Source organism: Brachionichthys hirsutus, chromosome 24, assembly GCF_040956055.1.
Source record: "Brachionichthys hirsutus isolate HB-005 chromosome 24, CSIRO-AGI_Bhir_v1, whole genome shotgun sequence".
Lineage (NCBI taxonomy): Eukaryota > Metazoa > Chordata > Actinopteri > Lophiiformes > Brachionichthyidae > Brachionichthys > Brachionichthys hirsutus.
In genome coordinates this window covers 378527-400213 of record NC_090920.1, presented here as the reverse complement: position 1 = coordinate 400213, position 21687 = coordinate 378527, and the positions used below count along the sequence as shown (strand labels likewise).

At 49.9% G+C, this 21687-nt stretch overlaps 2 protein-coding genes across 2 annotated transcripts in view; one reads left to right on the top strand and one right to left on the bottom strand.

Moving 5' to 3' along the window:
- The window catches only part of LOC137912175 (cholecystokinin receptor-like), a 9026-nt gene extending 2158 nt beyond the window's left edge, over positions 1-6868 (top strand). Inside the window, exons 2-5 of the mRNA XM_068756526.1 lie at positions 1712-1960; positions 2991-3252; positions 4908-5035; positions 6294-6868. Of these exons, the coding sequence (XP_068612627.1) occupies positions 1712-1960; positions 2991-3252; positions 4908-5035; positions 6294-6868 (1214 nt within the window). The remainder of the gene's footprint in view (positions 1-1711; positions 1961-2990; positions 3253-4907; positions 5036-6293) is intronic.
- Positions 6869-17715: 10847 nt separating this feature from the next.
- LOC137912208 (NALCN channel auxiliary factor 1-like) overlaps positions 17716-21687 on the bottom strand; it is a 5293-nt gene continuing 1321 nt past the window's right edge. The window contains 3 exon segments of the mRNA XM_068756558.1: positions 17716-19287; positions 19976-20096; positions 20098-20148. Coding sequence (XP_068612659.1) covers positions 18992-19287; positions 19976-20096; positions 20098-20148 — 468 coding nt within the window. The 3' untranslated portion in view covers positions 17716-18991.

Sequence of the window (21687 nt, the reverse complement as noted above, 5' to 3'; positions counted from 1 at the left end):
CAGGCTAACGCCCCCGACTCGCGTTCGCTTCTTTTCAAAATGGACACGTTCCCTTCGGGGTATCCTGAAGCACAGCAAGCTAATTAACGTCGGACGAGCATCTGCAGCGGATCAGTCCGGACAGAACCCGAGGCGTCCCGATCCCGATCTTCTGATTGGATCTGTGAGGAAGTTAAGGTTATAATTTGGAACAAGGCGGCGTCTGATCTAAGACCAGCCATGTGGACGGAGATCAGGCCTCCCGCTCTGGCGAAGGAGCTCCTTTAAAATCCTCGGATCAGATGGTCCAAGCACGGTTTGAGAGTCAAACGGCTTCAAACGGACAATTTGGACATTCTAGTTTTTAAACTGGGACGCATCACCGCTTAGACACGCTGCTTGTTGTGAATGATCTTCAAAAGAATGACGTACGCCAGGAGATCCATCTGTCACCCTACAACACGCTCCCAGAAGACGCTCTGCCTGCGAAAGCCTCGCCCGAAGACGCGGCAGAGAAGTGATGAAAGCGTAATTGCAGCTGGCATCGCAGCACGCCGCCTGGGCCTCCCTTCGAGGTTAAGCAAGCAGACAGAACCCGAACATCAGCGTTAGCGCTCCCTCGGCCTCCTGGCCGACGCCAGCATCTCGGGAGGCGGGGCATCTGATCGCAGCCGTCGCACTAAAGCGAATCGTCCTGCAGCCGCCGGTTCTCAATGAACAGATAATTCAATTTGCACTCGGGCGTCGGCGGGACGCTCAGAAGGTCGCGTTGCTTATGCAGCACAAAAAGCTGCCGCACCCCCCCCCCCCCCCCCCCCCCCGAGTCCTTTCATTCTCAGTTCATCAGGAGATAGTTCTTGCCTATGAAATACCTTCTTTCTAGGCAGACGCTGCTGCAGAAGCTTTAAAGGCAGGAGCGAAGGTGGAATCTTGAAGTTCTGGGTTTTAATAATGCAAAGAAACATTTACATGTGGAGCACGTCCTTTAATTACAAAACGAACAACACAAGCAGACTTGTGTGTTCGGCTTCGGTAGGTAGGGTCTTTATAGTCGTTTTCATTGACAGGTATTTGACCAAAAGGCAGATTGGAAGCAGACACGGAAACATACCTCAGGAAAGATGCTAATGAGGCAAAGAATAAGACCTTTTAAACTCCGGCCCTGCTTTTCCAGTTTGACCTCTATTTTTCCAGGGATTTGTGAAGCCCTTTGTTATTCTTTCCTTGGAGAGTTATATCAAATGGGAGTGAGCAAATAGGAAAATATTGACTCTAATATAACAGATGATGATGATGATGATGAGGAGGAGGAGACTCTGGCCTTGGTTTATGCCTGGAGTCTTATTTCCAAGGCGAACAACCGGTTTGAGTTTCACCTCGTGTGTTGACTTTGTTTTATTTTTCCAACACACTTTTTATTCATAGAAGGTAGAATATATAATAAAGTTTTTGTTTCATTAAGCAGGTGAAGCTTTGTCTAGCAGCCATTGATTTTATGCATGAATCTTCCTCCTCCTCCTCCTCCTCCTCCTCCTCCGCTTGCTGATTGTCTCACCCTGAACACAATAAAAAGGCTCCACAAGAGACGGGTTCTGATGAAATACGTTAATATTTCTATTTCTATTCCATCCGAAGGGGGCCATTAATTCAACGCTGCCTAATTTGTTGCTGCACATCTGTTTCCTTCCTTTAATTGATCGCCCCCCCCCCCCACCCTCTCTCTCTGTGACAGAGATGGACTCGTTCCGGATCGTCCTCTACATACTCATCTTCCTGCTCAGCGTCTTCGGCAACCTGCTCATCATCGTGGTGCTGATGCTGAACAAGCGCATGCGGACCGTCACCAACTGCTTCCTGCTGTCGCTGGCGGTCAGCGACCTCATGATGGCCGTCTTCTGCATGCCCTTCACCCTCATCCCCAACATCCTGGAGGACTTCATCTTCGGACGCGCCATGTGCAAGGCCGTTTCCTACTTCATGGGTGAGGATGGAGCTTAAATTGTGCCGTTTGGCTGCTTTCTCAGCTTGATTCGACTTTGCGGCGTCCCCAGCCGCAGCCAGCATCCATTTATTGGAGACACCTGGATCAATGGAAGCGTTTGGGAGGGGGGGGGTTATCATTTCAGCCGACTGCATCCCGTCTCGGCGCTGCGGTGGATGTTCCGTGTCACTCATCCGTGTGCACGTGATCAATGTTCTAATATCCTGGGTCTGCGCATTTGTGCCGTCTTTTGATACATTTATTATGCGTCCATGTTTTATGCATCATATAACGCAACCCCCCCCCCCCCCCCCCCCGCTCAGTAAAGCCTGCAACACAATGCATTCATTCCGTTTGTAAGGTCTTTAAACGCCTTCAGCGCTCCTTGAGGGAAATATTCAGCTGAGCGTTCAGAGACTCAGTCGAGGAACGTAAATCTCTCCTCCCAGGTCGGGGGGGGGGGGGCCTCGACTCCCGACTCGTTATCAGGCCGCGAACAAGCAGAAGGATTAGGGCTCGTTCTTTATTATCTTCATGCAGGCTGCTCAGCCAGTCGTCTCTGCTCCACTTGAGGACGCCGGCCTTTTGACGACAGTCACTTTTTGAACGCCGTTCTTGATGCGCTGCTGTATATTCTTTTTAAATGCGACGGACTGCAGCGGTGCATGCTCCCGGATCGGCGTCGGCTTCCCGCAGGCGATGATAAAGCAAACAGTCAGGCGGTTGAGGTTGATGCTCCGGGACAAGCAGCACGGCCGTCTGTCTCCGAACTGAGTCTCTGCAACTGGGTCACCCATCCAGACGAACAAAACCACGAGTGCGATGCGTCACCTGGACGTGCACTTCCTGTCTGGATCGACGCTTACAGCCAGAGCGCCATCGGCCATGATGCACGTGGGCTTTGAGAACGTCCCCCGAGCGTATCTCACACAGGTTCCACCTTCTGACGGGGCTCCTCGCGCACCTCATTGAAAAATAGATACGAGTTCAGCTCAGCTCTTTGAATGTTTCCTCTCTCTCCCTCCTGCAGGGATCTCCGTCAGCATCTCCACCTTCAGCCTCGTGGCCATCGCCATCGAGCGATACAGCGCCATCTGCAACCCGCTGAAGTCCCGCTCGTGGCAGACGCGATCCCACGCCTACCGCGTCATCGCCGCCACCTGGGCCTTGTCGTTGTTGATCATGGTGCCCTACCTGGTCTTCAGCCACCTCAGGTCTTTCCCCAAGAGCAACGGTACCGTTGCCCACATGTGTCGCCTGTTCTGGCCCAGCCAGAAGGCTGAGGAGACCTGGTGAGTCACGGCACCCAATCAGGGATTGGCACATTCGGGAAGCGAGGGATTCCTATTCCACGCAGAGATTAGATTATTAGATTAAAACGAAGACGCTTGCACCTCTCTCTCTCTGGCAGCCTTTTGTGGCTGAACACTGAAGAATTGCCTTTTCTCTGACTGCCTGTCAGACTGTGAAGCTGCTCTGGAGAAGACGAGGCAGTGGGAGACCCGATAATTAGTCTGCTCACGGAAGAGTGGGAGGGAGAAGGGACAAAGCCGGGGCTCTGATGTCAAGAATCCAGATGTGTGGCAGAGTACGAGGCCTTTTCAAGTCTCGATTTACAATTTCATCTTCCCTCCGCCTCCGACCGTCTTCTAAATCCCGCCACGGCGAGGAAACGGCAGATTATTGCACCGGTCGAAGCGCTCAGGCTTACGACGCATCACGTTTTCGACACCGGCGCGATGAACCGAGTCTCACGTCTTCATCGTGCAGAGACGGTTTCACCCAGGCTGGAGTTTTTAGACCTCAAACGACGGGGATGAGTCATCGCTCTCGTTGACGCAAATCGACAGAGCCTCAAATATTGAAGACGGGAGTTTGTTTTGTGCCGATGATGTTTTTCAAGCCTGATTATTAAATGCCCCCTGGGTGCAAACTGCCACATATCCTTTGTTGAACTGGGCGTAGCTGTACATCATATTCAAGTCCACAAATGTTTCCAAATTAACAGGAGCAATCAGGTGACGAGGGAACGCTGAACACAGGAGCCCGTGTGTCAATAATCGAGTTGTTTTTATTGCATCCTTCCCACCAGCGCCTTCCTTTTGGTTCTGATGAGTTCGCATTCACTTCCTGCAGCTTTTGTCCGACAGATTATCAAACCGCCGCTGATGAGGGGGTTTATCTGAAGCCTATTTTCGGCGAGCGGTGAAAGAGAAGCGCCGTGCCGAGTTCAGACGGTTCCCCGGGAAGACATTAGAATATCAGAGAATGAATGAAACGCAGGAACTTTCATCTGCTGACAGGTAGCTGCCGACGGTGGATTTACCATCAGAGTGAGATCCTTCATCCGATTCGTTCTTGGGTCCCTTTATTCTAGTCCGATTTCGTTCCTCTGATCCATTGATCGGCACGTTGAGCTCAAGCGTTCTCTAATGAACTCCGTTTGCTTTACCGCACGTTCAAAGCTGAAAACCTGCAGAAGAAGTCTTTGAATTAGACACTGCTGAGAGACTCCCCCCCCCCCCGTTTCTGCTCAGTCTTCTTGCCCTTTTCCTTTCATCAATCCAGAAAGATTATCCACTCAGCCGTGATTTATCCACGCCACTAAATGTCAACAGCCTGAACATGATCCGTTATCAGGACTCGCTCACGATGTCGTGTCACTGAAAAGCCGCATAACCCGACTCGTAGCAGGTCTCAACCCTTATCAATCACCAAACATCCAGCAGACGAGGGCGCGTTCAGGGGCGACGAGCAGCGCAGAATAATACGACTCCAATGAGATATGCAAAAAGCCCTCCGGAATGGGGAGGAGGGGCGTGCCGGGACATGCTGCAGCGGATTTTGAGAGACGACATGGGGCGAGCAAAGGCTATCGAGACGGGGGGGGGGGGCACCCTCTGGACGGTCGGAAGATGATGTTGCTGAAACGCCTCCCTCTTTGCAGGTACGTGCTGCTGCTCTTCATCCTGTTCTTCATACCTGGAGTGATGATGATTGTAGCCTACGGCCTGATCTCCAGAGAGCTCTACCGAGGCATGCAGTTCGAGCTCAACCAGAGCAGGGAGAACGCCGGTGAGAGCCGTCGTAAAAAAGAAACCGGCACAACTCTTGCGCCGCTTGTTTTCACGCCTGCGTTGGAGCGTCTTTTCGGCTGAGTTCTATCGGCTGTTGGCGCCGTTTACATCAGAAGCAGCCGTTTCCATGGAACCCGGTCTCGTATGCGCTTCGCTCAGGTCGCCGTGATCTGAAATAGCCCTCGGTTATCAGTTTCATCTCTTTCGCCACGATGGGTGTGGCATATAAGCTCTGCTCTGGAAACCTTCCTACTGCGCCCCCCCCCCTCCTCCCCTCCTCCCTGAAGGACAATTGTACTGATGCTTTCTGCACCTTCTTGGAGGTTTATTTGCTGCAGCCGAAGCTCACTCATCGACTCTAGTTTCGATGTTGCGCTGTGTTGACACTGACAATAAAAGCTTTCCATTCCATTAAGATGATGATTAAACAACTTTATTACTGCACAGGTGCGCCCGGGGCTGGCCCCGTCTAAAAAAACTTTACGCAGAGGTCTTTGCAAAAGCAACAGTTGCATCAGCCGTCTGATTATTTAAGGGATGGAGCAGATTGAGAGGTCTCAGGTCGGCGCTGGTTCACCTGCGGCTGTTGAGACGTCTTATTGCAGAGAAACGAACCCTCACGCTCTGGTGGACGTTAAAATCGGGACATCTCTTCACCGTTATAACACTAGAGCTTTGGTGCGACGGGCCCGAGGCACACATTTGCAATAACCAGGTTGTTTAATCGCCCGTCCGGCAGATGGATTATCTTTGCAAAGCAGACGTGCTCAGCCAACATGGACTTGAACAATTGTCATTAAAATCTGTTTCTGCATTTAAAAGTCCCACATTTTATATCGGCTTGTAAAAAGAAAAAGTGTTTTACTTGTGCTTTTGTTCATTTTAGTTTCATTTCCTTGTGCGTAAAGCGAGGAGGCTTTTCCTGCCGCGATAAACCAGTCGCTCCAGGAAGGTAAATGTGCCGATTGAGTTTAGAGATACGGGCGAAACAGCGAGGTTGTTGCAGAAGGCATGAAGACAACGCGGCAGCTTCCTAGAGGGACTCAATCCTCCCCTTTTAACGTCCACTGGAGACGCAGACACAAGGACAGCAAGAGCACTCGCGACAAAGTCTTTGTCAAACGCATGTGACGATAGTATGAAACATGAAAAGCATGATTAAACGATCCCAGAGGGATCCAAAATGGCTAATGTGTGCAGGAGGATGAAGAACAAACGCTCTTTACTCATGTCTCCGTGTTTCTGACCCTCAACAGGCCAGAAGAACGGCGTAGGAAAACCCATCCTCGGCTCAAATGACGACAACGACGACGACGGATGCTACGTCCAAACTAAAGCCTCCCCCGGCATGGAGCTCCCCACCCTCTCCGCCTCCGCCGGCGCCGCCCGGGCTAAGACGGAGCGGGCCCGCAGCAACACCTCGGAGGCCAAGCTGCAGGCGAAGAAGCGCGTGGTCCGCATGCTGCTGGTGATCGTGGCGCTCTTCTTCGTCTGCTGGATGCCCCTCTACTCGGCCAACACCTGGAAGGCCTTCGACCTGAACTCGGCCACCAAGGCCCTCTCGGGGGCGCCGATCTCCTTCATCCACCTGCTGTCCTACACCTCGGCCTGCGTCAACCCCATCATCTACTGCTTCATGAACATGCGCTTCCGCAAGGCGCTGCTGGCCACGTTCGGCTGCTGCCTCCGCCACCGGTTCTGCCGCAGGTGCTGCGGGAACACGGGGAAGGACGGCGCCGAAGACGGGATGACCACCTCCATGGCTCCGTCCATGGCCACCTCCATGTCAAAGTTCAGCTACACCACCGTCAGCACCACCGGCAACTGCTGAGCCACAAGGGCGGTGGGGGCGAGGGGGGGGGGGGCAGTATCCATGATCCCGCAAGGCCCTTTCAAAAGGTCTCCTTCTAATCTGGCATGCGCGGCTACAGAATGCGAGTGGGGGAGACTCCGCCCCCCCTCCCGTATTTCATCTCCATCCATTCGGGGAACCTCTCTGAGCTCCTGGATTTTATTCTCCTGCATGACTTGGAGCTCTTAAATGTAAAGAAATGCTCCTGTTCATTCTGGACAGGCTTCTGGTTCAGCTTCTCGCTTTGGGTCGGTTTATATTTTGCCACTTTCACGTATTTAAGAAAACCCCACAAAGTCGTTTATGCAAGCGCCTTAAAGATACGTGTCAATTAGCCTTAGCTCCTGGTTGACAGAAATAGGAAGTCCTTCTGAGAAAACAGGGACGTTTCCTACTATCCACCCAGCAGAATGACAATCTGGGATCAAGACAGGCTTCGTCTCTGACCTTAAATCTCCCGTCGCTGGGAAAAGAATGTTTTTGAGTCGCGTCTCCCTTTCGCTTTTGGCTTTCCAGGCTTAGACTAACAAGGCGTTTCTCAGGGACCCTCTCCTGCTGTGTGGCTTTCGTGGCTTTGCGTTGGTAAAACTTACGATGAACGGCTTCACTAAAGCTCCACATTTTATGATTTATAATGATAATAGCAAAAAAGAAAAAAGCTTGATTTCAATCGTGAATTTTTTAGAGACCAATTAAATGGTCAAAAATGAGTAACGTTAAGGGAAATAACATAACTCTACACAAGATGATTTGATTTTGACTCGCTTGTTTCCACTCCAACATTTAGCTAGCCAGGAGGCCCTTTGCTTGAAGCTAAAGTTAAATGTCAGATGTTTAGACCTGTTCAGATCAGCGAAATCCTTTTAGCCTCACGAGAATATTCAATTTGGCTTTCATCGCCAAAATGTCAAAGCAGTCCCTTTAAAGGAATATTCTGCCACTCATTTTGGTTTGGATGGAATAAACATGTTTGACGGCCAATCTTCATGCGAGCCAAAGCACTTAGTTTCCTCAAGTTCACATAATTCTTTTTAGAAATATTTCTCTTATGGGCGCATGTAAATAAAACGAGGAACCTTATCTAACGTAGATCCCTATCCATTTAAGCATTTATTTATGTACTTCATTTAAATATGTACGACTCGATATGCTTGTACGGCTCAACAGCGTTTGCCGCTAATATTAGCGCTGGAATTATTAATGAGGGTCTTTTATTATTAAAGGGAAATGGCGTTAAAGATGAAAAGATACGACTTGTGTTTCACAGATTCGTTCGCGAATTCAGTCGATGATGCCAAAAATATGGGCCAGTGAATAATGTAACATTCTATTAGGATATAACGTTTTAATAATGCAGCACATAAATGCCTGGACACTGTGATGTTAACCCTTCGTCGACAGCTTAGCTTTTCCATGCCCCCATCACCGAGCGAAGCCCGTCCCCGCGGTCCCTGCGGCCCCCGCCACCCGCCCTCCTACCCGCCGCCGTTTCATCGTCTCTCGGTGCAGAGGCGTGCGAATACACGGATGACAATAGAATGCGGGTGACGGCTGAGATTTGTAGGCACAAGCGCCGTTCTAGCGGCGGGGGTGGAAATGGGTTCGGCTTTCAGGCTTACAATCGGAGCACCAAAATGCAGATGGAGTTTCACCTGAGAACAAACTCCCGCTCCGTGAGCTTTGGAAATTAAGCCAGTGGAAGATTTCCATATCTTGGCTCATTTACTTCACAGTCTGGACGCCTTTCAGCTTCATTGAATGTGTATTTATTCACTTTGTAAGCGTTTCTAAATGGGTTCATGTAAAGCAAATCTTTAAGCATTTAATTTAGAGCAGCTTGAAGGAATAATGAAGCAAAACGAACCTATTCCTCTTCATATGGAATTGGTTTTACGTCTTATTCCACATCCTGTAGATTCTCAGTGTCGGACTTTGTGCCTTTGTCTTTGCGCTTTTCTTTGTCTTTGCGCTTTTTCTCCAGCGGGTTTAGACATAAATGATTGAATCAAGGACACCCTGCGACGTTCAGCCGCTTGAACTGACTGTCTGCTTGGGATTGGTATCGACATTCATAGAACTGTTTTTGCTCTTTTAAAGAGATATCTGTATCGCATATATCCAATAATTTCATTTAATACACACATCAATCACACGGTTCCACGTTCATTTAATGGTTTCTTCCAGCACCGACAGATAATGTTCTCATTAAGCTGCTCATTAGCATTTTGCTCTTGGTTTAACCTCTAATTTGGAGGATTTTCACGTTTCCTCTTTAAATGAAGGGGTTAAACACGCCGAGGAAAATCTGCTTCTCAATTATTTCTGACGACCACCCGGAGGATGGCTGCAGGAGAAACGTGCCTCTGTTGGATTTCTCTGAGAGAGAGAGAGCGAGAGAGAGAGTTTTGTTTTGCCCTGCAGGTCCTGCACCTGTTCGTTACCAGCGAGCGTCATTCTCGGGAGCATTGGAAAACACAAACCTCCGAATGCGACCCCCCAGGTCTGCTGAATATCTGAGTTGCCACATCTGGAGCCTGCGTGTTCTCCAATGTTGTACTATTTAATGCGTATTTGTCTGTTGGCTGAAACGGGACCGCACTGGCCTGTCTGTTTGTGGCGCTTCTGCTCTGTCTGTCTGTTTATCAAGGCTTCATGGTTGCTGGCTAAATGTCCATTATTTAAATAAATATTGGGGGGGGGGGGGGGACTAAATAATGCCTTCATGTTGTGATTTAGTTGAAACATCGTCTCGTTAAATTAGAGCTGCAGAAACGTGAAGATGGAAAGATGAATAATGGAGCAGCTCAGCTTCGCCGGTGAACACGTTCTCCTCGGAGGACGAGAAGTCCTCAGGAACTTCAAACTCGCATTTCACGGACCGGGATGAGGAAGAGGCTGAATGCTTCAGGGTCATCGCCATAGCAACATGCCTGGCCACGATTTTAATCTGTCGTCTTGGACCAGAAAACTGAGAAAATGCATTGTCTTTTTCCAGTTATCCTTCAGAGACATCGATCTTGGGCTGTACAAGAACAGGAAAAAACATTTGTTGTTCTTTTTCCCGGCTGGGCAGCAGAGGCTGATATATATTACAGTCTGTGCACATTATGAGTATTAATGATCGCTTTGCGTTTTACTGCCGTCGTGTTTTTGTTCCGCTTTCCGCTCTGCAGACCTTTAAGTCAATTATTTTTATTCTTCCGTTTCAAAAATCAGATTAAAAGAAGTTTAATTGAGAAAATCTAAAAAGTGCTACAAAAAACTAACCCTAACCCCCGATAAAGTAAACAACCACCATTTAACCGTTTATCTGTGTGAGCAGCACTCACAAATAACACCTGCAACGCGCACAGCTTGCACGTCCAGTCCCTGCAGGCCTCGCCCCATCACCTTTTTAGCCAGGTTTTCCTGGATCACGGGACAAGCGGAGCGGAATGGAGCACGCCTTGTTGCATTATCGCCTGCTCTCTGACCTCGGGGTCGGACAAGCGTCTATTCCCTTTCGGATTCGAGAGGGAATCGACGACATTCAACACGTGTAAGGCCGCCGAGCTGCACGCTACCGTTTGTCATTCTGGCCGACAACGCGCTGCAGGCGCCCATACTGCGCTCCGTGTGCCATCAAGCGCGCTGCTTTCCTACGCTATCCGTCATGGCTGCCGTCCGCCACAGGGTACTGTAACGGAATAAACGCAGTAAATGTACATCACTTCTTTGTGTGCTCCCCGACAGAGCAGCAAGGCAGCCCATCTATCTTCTCTGCAACCTTCTCGATATTCCTAACGGCCCATCCCCACCTCCAGCACATTCTCCCCTCATCGCTTTCTTCATGCTATGTTGAACAAAGGAGACGGCAGGCTAAAGTTTTAACAAACCCTTTTATGTCTATCTTTTGCGACACACATAAATCAAGCGGCGCTGTCTCCCCGAGCCGAGCTGTAAAAGCCTTCAGGCCGTGAGTTATTGTTGCTTTCTGCACGCCCTCCAGCTGTAAAACTCGCTGAATCCCAGGAGGTTCATTCAAATACTAGAGCGACACAGAGCCGGCAGACGAAGGAGGCGCCGTCGTAGGTTTCCTCTCGGAGATCTACTGACCGACGCGTGGAAACCTTCAACCCCGACGGGTAAGATCTAAAATACCAACCACAATTCTGAATAAAGTGAGACCCGATGAGGAACCTTCTCTGGAGTTAGCGTTGAAAAGGAGCGCCACGATATCACAGCCAGGCTGACCTTAACAGGTGAGAAATGTCACCCCCCTACCGCTTATTCGTTTCTCACTTTTGTGACATTTTGCCAAACTCCTCTAATATATATTCTTCACTTATGAGGTCGGTGAACTTTGAGCACTCGGAGCCAATCCAACGCGTCGTTGTTTTCCTCCAGAAGACTGAAACGGCTGCCGGAGAACGTCTTGGATATTGGGAGGGGGGGGGGGGGGGGCAATGACAGCGCCTCGTAAAAATGATGCATTAGGCGCTGTTATTTCACAAAGATGGCCGCCACTTGTGATTTTGACACTTCTTAGGTTCAGCAGCTTCCCGATTTCAGTTGGGAAATAAAACACAGTTTCCTTCGGGGTCGAGAAAGAAGCTTTGATTTGATTGGAATATTTGAGAAGACAGCCGTGTACTTTCAGAAACCTGCATTTTGCTTTGTTGCCGGGAAACACCCATTATCGCCACATTTTCCTCCACTCGCGGTACCGCCATCATCTTCCCGCCTTCCGAATGCCGTTTTGAAGGCCGTTTGTCCGTCCAGTTGTCGTCCACCGCCTGCGACTCCGATGAATCCCTTTTGCGAAAGACGCCGTCGTAGCGCCTCTTGAGGTGGACGCTCCCTCCTCGTAAACGATGGCCCGGAAGACACGGATCCGTCCGTCGCTGTGCCGTCCTTCCTCTCCTCAAAGTTTCCTCGCGGCTGAGCGCTCCTTTTTCATCTGCGAGACTGCATGTCACCTCGTTGCTAAGTAACTGAAGTGAAAAGAACAGCCTCGGCGGTGAAAGATCTGACACATTCCTTCTGGAGACGCAGCCTGGCTAGCCGGTTCTGAGCAGAGCGGGTCGGTCGGGTCCAGAGCTGCATGCAGAGCAGACGGTTGAGAGTGCGGAGGAATGGCGGACGTACATCCACGTCACTGCTGGCGGGCAAAGCGTGGATTTGCGGCGTGACCATCTTGCGGGAATTGCATCATCCCGCTATTTTCTTCTTGATGGAACGTTCTCCTGTAGAAATTGATGACTTGGCGCGTGCTAAAGGAGCTAAGAGTTATGGTTTGGGCCGGCTTTCGTGTTGTCAGCTCCGGCCATCTCCGAGCCAGAAGGCGACCGCTTTGCAGGTTTTGTGCTCTGCAGGAAATCCATTTCTGAGGCGGTTGCTTCAGGCTAGGGTCTTAAAAACGAAAGCCAAAGGCATGGGAACTTAGTCAAAAGCACGGGGAGTCAGCGTTTCACTGCCCGGTTCGGGGAGCAGTCGCCTCGGCTGGTTTTACAGAAGGAAAGTGGATTCCAGAGTGGAAGCTCTGGGCCAGAAGAAGGAAGAAGGATCGCAGGAAGGGGAAACATTTTAACGCAGAACAGCTGGAGTACGGCGAGGTCGGAATAAGATCAGCGCTAAATCTGGATGAGCAAGTATCGTGGTCGCCGTAGGATCTGGCATGATGGGAGCGCCTCTGGGTTCCAGCATAGCCATGTTTGATTACTCCCCAGGATGCTTGCTGCAGAACGTATTCAACGCACGTCACAGAGACATTCAGTGACGCAGCTCGGGGTAATATCTGGGGCGGTGGCACTTCTCCGTGCTTGCGTCAGCCAATATCTCCTCTCGGGGGGGGGGGGGTGATGGGAACACATGCGAGTCAGTCACGCTGCCCACGTCGTCCATATCTCCTCTCCCATGTCCTTCTGGACCTGTTTGCAAAGCCCCGGGAGGGGGGGGGGGGGCACCTCGGAGTCCGTCGGTCTCGGTAATGTGTGCAAATCAAAGGGGAGAAGAAAGAGTTCACGTCTGCAGAGCATGAACCCCCAAACATGGAGCTCAGGTTCACCTGATGATGCGACACACAGATTCGAGTGTCGATCCGGCCCGGCGCTGCAGAAACGCTCAAAGTGAACCGGCCTGTCTGTCAAGGATAATCAAGACTCATGAATAAGCAACGACATCATCGCCGTTAAACCCAATTCAAATTGATGCCGAGCAAAAGAGACCTGGCGAAGGTGCCGAAGCCACGCCCATGAAAGATCAAGGCGCTACCTTGGAGGGCAGTTCGGGCTGAGGCAAAGCGAGCCAGCCCACAATTAAGACAATTCTTCGAGACGGAAACATTTAAGCGTGGGATTCAAATGAGCTCGCACCGAAGGATGAAGGCGAATCTCTTCCTTCCTTCCTGCTGCAGCATCCGGGACGGAAGGATTAGCATCGCGGCGAGTCACGCGGCGAGTCACGCGACTCGTTTCTGGGCCGACGGCTCTACTTCCGGCATCGTCTGAAAATCGTGTTGCGGCGGTGAAATATCCGTGACCTTCAAGGGGCTCTTCGTTCCTTATTTTATTGCTGCTGCAGCAGCGACACAAAGGAATCTGCTTTTCCTGGAGTGCTTTTTCCAAACGCATCCTCACCCTACGAAAGAGCCCATTTATGGGAACGAGGCACGGCCACGTTTCTGCAGCCGTCACTCCAGCTAACGGTGAAATATTCCGCTCCGAGAGTTGCGCATGAAAGAACTCGACTTTCAGGCCGCCGGTAAGAATCCGCTCAGCTCATTAACACGGAACCCAGACAGCTTTGTCGCATGGCGTTCATCTCCCTCGCACAAAGAGGCTGATTACGCTTTATTGATCTTGTAAAGGAAGCGGCTTTGTGTTTGCCGATCTTTTCTAGCGCCCGTGCTCCACGAGCTCCTTCGTCATCCTCCCACTCCTTCAAATCAAGGCGCCTTCAAAAGCTTTCCAATGAAAGAGGAGCCCTAATGTGAGACGGAGGAGCGATCATTTAAGATCAATCCTAATTTTTGTGCTAAATTACCCACCTTTCACTCCCCCCCGCCCCTTTGTGCTCCACTGAGAGCACCAAACCAATCAAACTGGGAACAGAACATCCTCAGCAGGAAGGACCTTTGCCTGAAACAAATCGGAACTTTCACCAGAGACGCTGCAGAAGAGAAGATTGTGTTCTTCTGCCACGAACTGAAATATCAACATAAGCAGCAGGAGCGGAGGAACGTTTGCACGTTCATTTCCTGCGTGGTTTTTTATCTGCCGAGTTTATATCTCTAGACGAGTGTCTTAAAGTTTGGGTAACTTCATTTGGAAACTCTGCAAAATGTCTTTAAAAATAACAATTAATTCTGTTGCCTCCTTTATTTATTTTAGATTTTAAAAGCTTAAAGGGTGCAAATGTTTAAAAGGTCTGAAGTTAAAATGTTGTGCTAACGCTAACATGCACTTTAAAGTCGCAAAATCTGATCTCGACCACAAGACGAGAAGGGGACGTTTGTTTTTCCTGCTCCTTTCCTTTAACAAACGGTAAAGCATGCCCCCCCCCCCTCCCAACACTGATTATAATCTCTGTGTGGCTGATTCAATTGGGCTTTAATTTGTTTGCACCCCTTCCTTTCTCCAGGCACTCGGGCAGCAGACAAAGCGTTGGCTGCTGCAGGCACATCAATCCACACGGGCGCCCGGCGCGCTGTCACACTCGCTGCGTGGGAGGAACGGCGGGATTAACAACGGGGGGGGGGGGGGGGTTCTGTGCCGCCGCGTTGCCTTTATGAATCACCGCAAACCGTGCACCTGAAGCCCTTCTTTGGAGACGTTACTTTCAGAGTCCTTCTGCTTGAATGCATCAGCTATAATTACCTGTGATTAATGGCATCCGATTGGTTGGAGCTATTACCCCAAATCAAATCAGGAGTTGCTCATTCATCATCATTCCACTGGATTTCACACGGGTTTGTCCCTCTGCGTGAACCTCAACGTCACCTGGAATAGGCTCCACCCACTTCATTCTGGACCTGCTTTGGATCCAGAACCAGATAACTCTGCCCCTCCTTTGTAGTGGTTGCTGGGTTCACGCCCAGAGCACCCTGGCCTCCATTCTGCCCAGTCAGGGGGTAAATGACTCGCCAGAGAGCATCACGCCGACCGACAGTCTGCCCCTGAATATTTGGACTCGACGGTAGCTGTCAAACACACTGCGACGTGGCAGCTTTTAGCTTCTTGGCTAGCGATCAGCACAGACTCCCTTCGTTAAAGCGCATTAAATAAAACAATAAAGTAGCTGCCAAGCAGGATTCCTCGCTCGTCTGTGTATCGTCTAAAAGCAGCAACGCGTTGAATCAAGCCTTCCTTCATGACCCAACATAGTCTCTGGTTCTCATGGGACTACCGGTGACCTTTGACCATGCTAACCAAAGGGCCCGTGTTGCAGGTGTGACATGGAGTTATAGCTGCATGTTGCAGCGCTACAAAGACTATTTAAATAAAATATGTGAGCGGAGAAGAAGTAGCCAAGGAGGCCATTTACAAAGTGATATCTGATAAATGTCTCGTGCAGCCGGGAGCGTCTCACGAGCCATCTGGAAATGGGGGGGGGGGGGGTGTGATTTATGTTCTCCGTGCATTACTCACCTTGCGTAGAGTCCGTTTACCGCATGGAGAGTCAGGTCGCCAGGCCGTGCCGACAAGCTACAAGAGAAGATCACAGTTAGTTCACGTGTCGCCGTCTCTTCCTTGAGCCGCTATGAAACTAAAACAAGCAGGAATTCACAGCCCGACATGCAGACCATAATTCTGTGCTCTCTCCGGGAATTAGTCCAAGCCCAGTGAGCCCTTCCCTCCACTGACGACCTCATATTCCTCTCGCTGGAGGCAACATTGAAACCAGACCGTTGACCTCAAAGGGTTGGCGGTTTGGCCCCCGCTGTCGACGTGTCAAAGCCCCCCTGGGCCCTAAAATTATTTTTATTCAATGCTTCAATTTTCTTTATTATCAGCGTCGCTAAATATTTCTGAAAGCGCTGAAAAGCACCGCAGTGGGCGTGTTCCCCCGGTGTTATTCACCCGTAAACGCCATCGACACGAGTTATAGGAGACCGACGGAAGGAAATTGAGCACATAGATAAAAAGTTAAATATTAAAATGTTATAAACTCTGTTCAAGTATTCAGTAGCAGCTAAATCTGCTCATTAAGGCCACCAGTTGTTGGCGACTAATTACTTTAGCTCCAATTTGCTCCCTCGTAATTTCGACCTGTAATAAAACACAAAATAAATAATAATAATAATTTAAAGAAGAAGCTCATATTGTTGCATTAAAGTTTAATCCGGTCCTCTAGCTCTGGATTGAACGCAGCACACCCAGACAAACAGAACCATGTAAACATATTATTCTCCTTCAACCCCTGCATGTACAGCCGTAACCCCAGCTGGGTGCTGCTCAGGCTGCAGCAGCGACGACAAACGCATCCTGTCAGGAGGGGGGGGGGGGGGTTGGGGGGGGGTTGGGGTTGTCAGCCCTCCAACCGGCTGCGGCGGTGGAGACGAGCCGGGGCGTCAGATGGATGGCGTGCTGGACGACGGCGGTCGATGTGTCAAGCCAGTGAAGTTTAAGGGGGCGATCTGGAAAGGACGCTGGAATCTCCTTCAGTGGTTCATGGAGGGGGGGGGGGGATCCTTCTGCTGCTTGGAACCTGAAAGCGTGTTAAACTGTGCTAATCCTAAACTGAGACACACTAACGGGATTATGCGTCTCAGCATAGCATCATTCTAACATTTACATGCATTATAATGTCAATACAAACATATCACGCCGGGGGGGGGGGGGGGGGGTATAGATAATTGGTTTTAATTCATACATTTTTATTTCTTCTAGAAGCTATCTCTCCTAATTCTAAGTACTAATGTATTCTCTGTGTACGTATTTGGTTAAAAAGGGGATAATCCGTTTAGCACGTACTGTACAGCAGCACGTCAATCTAATCTAGTCACATAGCGCCATCTCGCGGCGCCAAATAGACACTGCATCCATGTTTCCATGGACAGACCTCGGCTAATGCCGGCTAATGTTAGCTAAAGTTAGCTAAAGTTAGTATAATAAGTAAAGCACTGTTGCTGGAATATGAACTTACCGGGGGGGGGGGGGGGGTTTGCCCGTCCCGTTCACGCCCGGTCAGCTTACCTAAGGAGAACGTAAATATTTAGTTAAAGCGCCTAAAATTATTAAAGGCCTCGGGCGGAAGCTAAAAGCCTTAAAACCCCGCCGAATGACACCTTTACGCAGTTTACTAAAAGCCGGTGGAGAATTTAGCGGCTAAAAACAAAGATAATAATATTTGGAGTTGTTGGAGACAAAAACAAAATGTACAATAAAACAAAATACTTACATTCAACTTTAAATAAAGAACTGTCGACGCCGCTCCTCGTTTGTAGAATGCGTAAATGTGCAGCTAAATGCTAATAGCCTGCATTTTAATGTAATGTTCACGCTGGGTTATGCTGCCCTCTAGTGGCCGGGAAGTTAATATTTAAAGGAACAGTTCATCCAGCAGGAGAGAAATTTGCTTTTGAAACTAAAATATTTAATTATATGTTGCACCTAATTTAATATTGCTGTGCCGAAATTGTTTTTACAAAAAATAACAAGACCTGGCAACATCTGGCTTGACAAAATAAAAGCGATCTGCAAGTGCGAAGTGAAGCTGAGATGACGTCACACTACCCCCTGCTGGACAACATCGGAAAGTCCAAAATAGTCATGAAATAAAACATCCAAGTATTTAATTCTCATTGCCAAAGACTCTGTGGAAAAAGAACACAAACACCAGTAATGTTTAACATAATTTATATTTATCTTCTTTTGAACAAAATGTTAATAAATGTACTCGTCTTACGTCCAAAAAAGATCATGACTCGTGGGACGCATTTTATAAATAATTTCATCCAAGTCTTTTGTAGAAAAAAAAGAAAGTAAATTAGCAAACTAAAGCATCTCTAGTATGACAATATGACAACTTTATCATAATTTTCTCTATATTTGAACCCTTTTCTTCGTTCAAGTTCTTTTTTTTTAAAATATTTTTCTTAAGACCTCTGTTTCATCTTTTTAACATCCATCTTAGTCCTACTCATCAACGCACCGCTTTAGACCACAGGGGGGGGGTGGCAAACATCTCAAAAAACAGACAAAAAAAAAACCCAAAGAGGCGAACAGAAAACACAGTGAGTGGGAGTGGGACAGGGCAGCCATTTTTGTGATGCCACAGCCTCAGAACATATTTACAACAGAAAGGACAACGGGTGGCTGGGAAGGGTAGGCGGAGGTTAATAGATCTGGGGCGGGGTTCATCTGCATAGACCACGAACACCTAGAGAACTTCCAGGGACGGCGGCAGCTCTCGTCAACGACAAGGAATGTCAGGCAGAAAAGGGGAGGGACTTGAGGTGGGAGGAGCAAACCGGTGGCTTGAGGTGTGTTAATGGGTCGGAGGGCGTTGCCTCGGCGGCGCCGCATCACGGTGGGTTCTTAATCCCAACTCACTTCACTGAAGGCAATAAAACCAAAGGCAGAACCAGATGGATCAGCCCTTGAGAACCCCCCCCCCCCCCCTCGACACCAGCGCAGCCCTTTGCTACAGATAGCAGCTGATCAGCTCGTGGAACCAGAACAAAGAACATTCACAAACATTTCGTTCTCAGAGAAACACGCGGATGATGGATGATGGATGACGGATGATGGATGATGGATGATGGATGATGGATGATGGATGATGGATGCGTCAAAAACAAAAACAGCAGCAAACATCTAAAGGTGACGAGACGCTTCAGCTGGGAGGGGGGGGGGCGATATGATGGAAAACATTCGGATGGATTAGAAACAATGAGCAAGTTTCAACTGGCAAGAGGTCAGTTCTTTTTTTGGGGGGGGGTCTCAAACATCTCCATCCAATCCCAGCGCCCTTAGCTCCATTTAAACCCCTCCCACTTCCAGTGGTTGATGGTTCACCCGCGCCAGATTGCAGAGGCATTTCCAGCATGTCTCGCCAGATGTGTCCCCGGCAGCCACGACATTGTGAAAGCCTTAACCCCCCCCCCCCCAACCCCGGGGTTCACTCCTCGCTCGACGCCTTCTCCTCTGGCGAGAAGATGGCAGCCACGCCACCCAGCGTGGAATTATGGGAGGCTGAAATGATGATGACAGTGTGCAGGAGGACGAGCGCCAGCAGGCAGATCTTCAGCCGCCCGCTGCACAGCCTCGGGGAGGCGGCGGAGGTGACCGAGGCCCCCTGCTGGCAGGACGAAGCTGTCCTTTTTAGCGTCCCGCCCGGGGGGCTGTCCATTCTGGAGTCCCATCGAACGTCGCAGCACTCCGCCTCGCTTTCTGACTGCTGATCGCCCAAGAGCCCTGAGAAGAGAGAGAGGTTTCCCTGCTGCACACCTTTAATCCGCTAGGAAATGATCAGTAATTCATCAATAGTCACCATTAAAGTCACGCGTTCTACTGTGAATAAAGAATCACTTTGGTTTTTAACGCCAATTACTTTTTATTTTGTACCCAAAATGCTAATACCTGCTCAAATTAGCAGTTAATGATATAATTGTAATAATTAGCGCTTAAACCGCTAACCTGACTCGGTTCACTGAGCTTAGACACAAACACGCTTTTTCCAGGCTTCATTTAGAAGCTACTGAGGAGGATGAATAAAAGATAAAGGACGCCGTTGTAGATCAATAAAAAGCTGATCATGTGGCGGTCGTTTGATGCCGTTTATCTAAAGTGCAAAAGGAAGCGACACATTTCATTAAAATCCATATTCAGTGTTCCTAGCAACAGAGCTATTAGCTGCAATGACATTAAAACCTGATGTGAAATATGCCTGCCCCCCCCCCCCCCCCCCCCGCATCATTTTAATGAATTTGGTTTCAGGCAGAAACCTTGGTGAGTATTACTTTATTCAATAAAACAAAACAGAGAGAGAAACCAGATTCAGTTCTCATTTATTGTCCATAGTTGAGCTATGCTCCAAACCGCCACTAGAGGGCACCAGAACGCTATTCAGTATCACAAATTCAACTGGACAGGGGGTCGCTACCTGTGCAGATGAAGCTGGGGCTGCCGCCGTGGATCAGGTCGTCGTTGTCGGGCAGGATGAACGGGCAGCTCTGCTGGACCTCCAGGCAGTGCTGGCGGCACGGCATCGTCCTCCGACAGGCCCCGCTGGGTGGTGGGGAAGTACTGCGCGCACAGCCAGGGCTTGTAGGCCGTCTGGGGGGGGGGGAAGGAGAGGACGTGACGTCAGCAGACGGCGTGCACCACGAGTCACCCGAGGACCGGCGACGGCGGTCCCGTCTCGGGACGCTGCGGCTATCAAGAAGAAAGAACCCAAAAAACCGATACGATCGCAGAGAGGCAGGAGGTCTGGGTCCTCCTTGAGGATGCAGCCGGCAGTTGCCACGGTAACGGCGTTTCTGCTTTTCATCAGAGCTCAATGGGTGCTGCCCCGTGCTCTCTGTGGGTTCTGCTGTTTGTGTGCACGTTTAAAAGCGTGCACGCCGGGCGCGTGCGTTCGCTCAGTACACGAGAGCAAATCGAGTTAGTCCGAAGCAGGCTGGAGTCTGATTCGATCAGCGTGAATGCGAAGCTGCCCCCCCCCACAAAAAGGCCTCTGTTGCCACGCGGTTTAGTCCGGGGAAAGACCCTCCACCAGGGCGTCGGCCTCCTCTCAGGTGCAACACGCCAGCTTCCACCTGAGCGTCGGTAGGACAGAGGTGAAAACAAACAGGCCCCATCATCCATTTCTTCCAGCACGCAAATCTTCTGAAGCCTAAAATAATGTTTTCAGAGTTAATATTCAAGCGCCGACGGTTTGGCAGATACGCGTCAGTTTCACAACAGTCATTATGTAAGAGCGCGCTAACCGCTGCGTCAGCGGCGAGCCGTGCGAGGTGTGCATCAGGGCGGCGCTAGCATAGAGCCTCCATTTACCCGAGCAGACGCATCACAGGTGGGCGGGGGGGGGGTCAATCAGCTCGGAACAACTCACACGCCACATTTAATCAGCCAATCAGACGCTCAGCAGCAGCAGAGAGGCATTAAGGGGGAATCTGCAGGGGGGGGGGGGCATTATGCATCGCGTCAGAGGAGTAATATAAAAAGGCTGAATGGAACCCAAACAGCCTCTGAGCCCGCCACGCCTCCTGCGGCGATTCCCTCCCTCCTTCCCCGTGTCCGTCTTCGCAGTCATATCTCATCCTTTCATCCTTGAAGCCCCCCCCCCCCCCCCCCCCCCCAAAGAAAAGAATCATTCTGAGGCCGTGTTTGAGTGTCCAGACAAGACACCGTGCAGGTTTAAGTGTTTCTATTCAGCGTCTGCTGTTCCAACAAAGCCGGGGGGGGGGGGGGGGGGGGGCGGTCTCGCTGGTCCTCCAAGCACAGCGGAGCCACCCCCCCCCCACAACATCTGTAGCTAAAGATGTGATCATCTGGAAGCAGCAGACAGGATATCACATCTGAGACCAGAGTAGAAAGCACAAAACGCACGCTGGAAACGTTAGCTGTGGGAGCCCAAGTGCATTCTGGGAAGCAGGAATCAATGTGAATCGCATGCTAGCCGGCATCTTCATTTGCTCACAATCACCGCGCTGAAGTAATGAATGTTATTCTTTTTCTACTGTTATTAAATTCCTGGTCGCTCCTTTATTGCATAAAGAGGAGAGCAGCGTGGCAACCAAATACAAATACTCAATACAAATACAAATACTCATCTATCCTCATCTGTCCGTTAGTCTCAGAAACACAAAAACA